General features: G+C 57.8%; 1 protein-coding gene across 1 annotated transcript; it reads left to right on the top strand.

Moving 5' to 3' along the window:
• The first annotated feature begins 1125 nt into the window (after positions 1–1125).
• LOC119324833 (ethylene receptor 3-like) lies at positions 1126–5251 on the top strand. Its single transcript, XM_037598600.1, has 5 exons — positions 1126–1433; positions 1560–1639; positions 1902–2093; positions 2172–3989; positions 4106–5251. The coding sequence occupies exons 3-5, from the start codon at positions 2091–2093 to the stop codon at positions 4637–4639; spliced, it is 2355 nt and encodes a 784-aa protein (XP_037454497.1). The 5' UTR covers positions 1126–1433; positions 1560–1639; positions 1902–2090; the 3' UTR covers positions 4640–5251.
• Positions 5252–5736: the final 485 nt, after the last annotated feature.

Below are 5736 nucleotides of genomic sequence, written 5' to 3' on the forward strand. Positions count from 1 at the left end.
AGTTTTTGAAAATTCTCGGGTTTGCCCAAGTCCGTTTGCTCCTCTTATGTTTTTGCCCTTCCGCCACGTTTCCATCCAGTTAGTGCCGTTTGACCATGTGTTGACCGTCTTTGGACTTTTCTCTGGACCATTTTCCCCCTGCTTTCTCACTCTCTCACCAGACACTAGTCATCGTATAGGACTGGACACCATTGTAGAGATGACCAAAGACATTGTTGCGCATCCAAAAGCGCCGACGAAAATTATCCGCGAATAGGGCAACTGGGGCAAAGTAGTCGTCCATCAGCGTCAAACGCCCCCGGTGCCCTCTTTCGATTCAACACTCGATGACCCTTGAAATTGAGAACATGCTCTTCCACACGCTTCATGTTTGCAAGGACCGCATGCATATCACCGTTTCATCCGCATAAACATCCTAGTCGGACGACTCGACATAGTGCTCGTGTATGTCCATGCCCTGATCCATTGCTCGAAGGGACAAAGTATTTAGCACGAGCTTTTCACCAAACACTTGCCGGTGTGTGGTGACCCTATTAGGGGCAGATGGTACCTACGCGGCGGACGGACGAGAGGTGTGGACCGACGGCGGAGGACAAGGGACGTGCGACCGGGCGTAGTAGTCAAGGCCGCGGTGGTCCGGGAAGGGCGCGTTGGTAGAGCGCGGTGTTGGCGAGGGAGGAAGCGGATGTAGAGAAAGAGGGAAGGATAAAGACGCGGGGTTTTGAGTTGGGTTTTGGGTTGGTCGGAGGCGCGAGAGTCGTATGTGGCAGCGGTCCGTACTCCCCCAAGCCTCCTTAGTTTGCGCAACATACATTCATATGATCATGTGGAATTCTTTCTGAATTTTCCTAAAACTTTGAATGTTATTTCAAAACTATTTGAAATAAGGTGCTCCAGGCACCCGTGCTTCAAAAATCAACTCTCACCTACTGGTAGGGAGTATTTCTGGAAAGTGTGCCTCACAAAAGGCGCCAGTCACTTGGACCCCACGCCACCCACCCGTGCTCACCGCCTGCCCCGGCCCCACCCGCGCCGCCGACGACTGGGCCCATCCCAAGTTGTGGACCATCCGCCAGCCAGCATACCCGTGCCGTGCGAGCGGAGAAATGAAATAAAAATCATCCCTTTCCCCGTCTTCCGTGCGGCTACAGCAGTCTTCGCTCAGCTTCTCGCGCAGATTTGATCTGATTATTGGTTGAAAATTAGTGGGAAATCCAATCCCCTCCCAATCCCACCGCTGATCGATGATGCTTTCCGCCCCCACTTGCCGATGCTCCTCCGGTTTCCTCCGCGACTAAGCCAAGCCCCGGTCCAGGTCCAATGTCTTCGTCTTCGTCTTCCCCCCACCAAACCTCCGGCTCACTCCCCCCACCCATGCCGGACGCCCTCCGCTGACCGGACCCCTCCGCTCCTTCAACTTCCTCTCCGCCCAGGTACGTTCGCCCGGCAGCACGAGGCCTCTCTGCCTGATCGGGCGATTCATTCACGCGCTCGCTCCTGGATCGATCCACGCGGTTTCGGGCCCCTGGAGTGACCAATCCATGTTCTTGCTGCTGCAGGCCCGGTTCTTTCTTCTCCCGCGGGACGGGATTCGACCGGCGGCAGCAGCTCCCGCTGAGGAACTCCGGCTGAACCCGAGGTAGTGTCTCGTGCTCCCGTCCGCCGTCCCGAATCCGCCGGATTCCCTCTGTTCCCCTCTCCTTCACGGGCTGGCTCGGATTGAATGCCCCCGAGATCGCCCGCTCTGTCTGTCTGTCTCTGCTCTGCTCGTGCTAGTGTGGTGTGGGAGGACAAGTGTCCGTCTCCTGGCCGATGCATCCACCCCCCATCCCTGCCCCCTCGTTCGTGCTTGCTCTGATTTCCGGCACCGAGAAACTGAAATCGTCTGGTTGTTCATACAGGTGATGCGCTCTGGATGCCGCCGAGCTTGATTGGACCTTTTCTCCGTTGGTCAGCCACGCCGCCGCCGCCGTTTCAGACTGGGCGGATTAAGCGGCGCTAACTAATAATCTTCTCCGCTTCCCCACCTGCGCGCTAACTGCAGCTCCAATGCCGCCAAGATTGTAGCGGACTTCGTCCCTAACCATCACATGGTGTGTCCCCGATTTTGCCTTCTTCCTCGGCGACTTGGCCCAATCCGCTTGTCCCTGACAAGATTGCATTTGGCGCAGCTGGACTGGATGGTGCCCCCGAGATTCAGATGCGGAGCCGGCGCGCGCCGGCGGCTGGCCCCGCTGCTGCTGCTGCTGCTGGCCCTCTCGCCGGCCGCCGTGGCGGCGGTGGGCGGGGACGTGGAGTACCCGCATTGCAGCTGCGACGGCGGGGGCGGCGGCGGGTTCTGGAGCATGGACAACATCTTCCGGTGGCAGAAGGTGAGCGACCTGCTGATCGCGGCGGCCTACTTCAGCATCCCGCTCGAGATCCTCTACTTCGTGGCGGGGCTCCGCCACCTGCTCCCGTTCCGGTGGGTGCTGGTGCAGTTCGGCGCCTTCATCGTGCTCTGCGGCCTCACCCACCTGCTCGCCGCCTTCACCTACGAGCCGCACCCGTTCGTGCTCGTCCTGCTGCTCACCGTCGCCAAGTTCCTCACCGCGCTCGTCTCCTTCCTCACTGCCATCACGCTGCTCACGCTCATCCCGCAGCTGCTCCGCGTCAAGGTCCGCGAGAGCCTGCTCTGGATCAAGGCCCGCGAGCTCGACCGCGAGGTCGACCTCATGAAGCAGCAGGAGGAGGCGAGCTGGCATGTCCGGATGCTCACCCAGGAGATCCGCAAGTCGCTCGACCGCCACACCGTGCTCTACACCACGCTCATCGAGCTCTCCCGCGTGCTCGGCCTCACCAACTGCGCCGTCTGGATGCCCTCCGCGGCTGCCAGCGACGGCAAGGTTACGATGCACCTCACCCACGAGCTCCGGCGCGGGGGCAGCAATGAGGGGCTCGTCGTTATTGGGGTGGACGACATGGATGTTGTCGAGGTCCGGAGGAGCGACGGCGTGAAGCTGCTTGGCCCGGGCTCGGCGCTCGCGGCGGCCAGCGGCGGGAGCAAGGAGGACACGGGTACCGTGGCGGCCATACGGATGCCGATGCTCAAGGTGTCGGACTTCAAGGGCGGCACGCCGGAGGTGATCCAGACGAGCTACGCCGTGCTGGTGCTGGTGCCTCCCGCGGACAAGACCTGGGGCGCCCACGAGACGGAGATCGTCGAGGTAGTCGCCGACCAGGTGGCCGTGGCGCTCTCGCACGCGTCGCTGCTCGAGGAGTCGCAGGCCATGCGCGACCGGCTCGCTGAGCAGAACCGCGAGCTGCTGCAGGCGCGTCGGGACACGCTCATGGCGAATGAGGCCCGGGACGCGTTCCAGCGTGTCATGAGCCAGGGGATGCGCCGGCCGATCCACTCCATCCTCGGCCTCGTGTCCGTGGTGCAGGAGGATGACCTGACGCCCGAGCAGAAGCTCGTTGTCGACACCATGGGCCGGACGGCCACCGTCGTCTCCACGCTCATCAATGACGTCATGGAGATGTCAGCCACCAACCGGGAGCGGTTCCCGCTGGAGACGCGGCCGTTCCAGCTGCACTCCATGATCAGGGACGCCGCCTGCGTCTCACGGTGCCTCTGCGACTTCAGGGGGTTCGGCTTCGCCGTGCACGTCGAGAACACGCTGCCGAACCTTGTCATCGGCGACGAGAGGAGGATCTTCCATGTCATCCTGCACATGGTTGGCAACCTCATCAGCCGGATTGACTCAGGGCACGTCACGTTCCGGGTGCGTGCCGACGACGAGGTGGCGGAGGACACGCTTGGACAGAGGTGGGATCCATGGAGGCCAAGCTACTCCAGTGGGTACTCGTCGGTGAAGTTTGTCATCGGGGTGAAGAGCCAGCAGAGCTCCGGCTCGATGATCCCGCCGCCGGGGCAGTTCAAACGGAAGCCGAGCGGCGAGGGCTTCGATCTCAGGCTGAGTTTCAGCATGTGCAGGAAGCTTGTGCAGGTACTGTCAACTGTCTATTTCCAACAAGCTCATTTCAAATTCAGTTCAAACTGAGAGCATATAAGTAACAGTATTTTTTTGTTCACTTGTTCTTGATTTTGTTGTAATGCCATCAGATGATGAGAGGCAACATATGGGCGGTGCTCGACGGGCAAGGGCTACCAGAGAGCATGACCCTGGTGCTGAGGTTCCAGCTGCAGCCACCGGCGCCACTCATGTCGTCCAGCACCAGCGGAGGATCGTTCGAGCGGCAATACGCGTCGCCGTCGTGCCAGCTGACCGGACTGAAGATCCTGCTCATCGACGACGATGACATCAACATGGTGGTCGCTCGGAAGCTCCTGGAGAAGCTGGGGTGCGTGGTCTCCTCCCTACCCTCGGGGTCGGGGTTCCTGAACTCCGTCGGCCCCTCGTCGGGCGCGTACCAGGTGGTGTTGGTGAACCTTGAGATGACGCGGGTGAACGCGCTGGACGTCGCGGTGAGGGTCCAGCAGTACCGGAGCGGCCGCTGGCCGTTCATGATGGCCATGACGTCGGAGCAGAACGCGTGGGAGAAGTGCGCGCAGTCGGGGATCAACGGCATCCTCAGGAAGCCGGTGGTCATGCTCGAGGCCAAGGAGGAGCTCACCCGGATTCTTCAGAGCGCATGATGCCGCTGTGGTTCGCCGGTCATTTCGCCTTCCTGCCGAGAACTCTCGAAATGGCGAGGAACTGCCATCGATCACCGGTCGGCGCTACCAAAGGGGCGATGCCCTTGTGAAATCTTTGATCAGAAGGGCCGAGGCGACGGCGAAGAAACTCGCATTGGCCAGCCACTGATGGCTTCCCTGTGTGCTGCTCTGTTTCTGCAGTGTTGCTGGGGAGGCTCCATATCAGTGGCAATGTCACTGTTCCACATATTCTAGCAGTAGATGATGGGAGGTTACAAGCAAGAGGGGGAGGAGCCTCACTGGTGCTGATGATATATTGATTCTTGATAGAGATCCAGGAGAAATACATGTGATGGTCTCATCACCAGTGGCAATAAGATTTTGTCTGACAGGAGAGGAGGGGGAGAGGTTCAGAAGTGTATTTAGAAAGTGGAGGAGAACTAATCAATTGCATGCCCAGTGGAGGAAGCATAAGCTTTCCTTTGAACATTGGATTCTAGTTGTAGGTATGAGAATGTAACAGCAACATTTTGTATTCAGGCATGCTCAATGAGAATGGATCGAACCATTCTTATGTCCCTCCATGATTTTTAAAAAAATGTGGTTGCTGAAGATGTGGTGCATCTTCAGAAGTTGTGCAAGTTTTTTAAGCATAGGGTGGAGTAGTAAACAAATGTCTGGATGCGAAAGGGGAGATATGGTGCATCCAGGAAGATCTTGTGGTGCCTAATAGCATCAGAATTATACCAAGATTAGCAGATGGTGAATTGGTTAATTTTGATGCTGCTGCAGTTCAAACATGTGCAATGAGAATGGATTGAACAACCACATGTTTTTTTTCCTTTTGCTGAAGTTCAAAGGAAGAAGAATTCTTGTGTACCTCTTCCATGTTTTTTCAGATGTTATTGTTGTTAAAAAAAAAGACCCCAATAACGCCCGAACTTTCGCCTTTTTACCATGGCAAATCAAACGTTTTCGGTGGCAATTTTAGTGACGCATTAATGGGAAATTTAGTTGACACACATGGCAAATCCGTGCTGGGTGTACTTTTTGCCAGAGAATTGCCGTGCGTGTCAGCTAAACTTGCCATCCTAGCA

The sequence above is a fragment of the Triticum dicoccoides genome, chromosome 6B, assembly GCF_002162155.2.
Source record: "Triticum dicoccoides isolate Atlit2015 ecotype Zavitan chromosome 6B, WEW_v2.0, whole genome shotgun sequence".
NCBI lineage: Eukaryota > Viridiplantae > Streptophyta > Magnoliopsida > Poales > Poaceae > Triticum > Triticum dicoccoides.

Bases quoted from the DNA above. Each gene is read 5' to 3' on its own strand.
- LOC119324833 (XM_037598600.1), top strand. The intron at 3,990-4,105 runs GTACTGTCAACT...TAATGCCATCAG, and splicing joins TGTGCAGGAAGCTTGTGCAG to ATGATGAGAGGCAACATATG.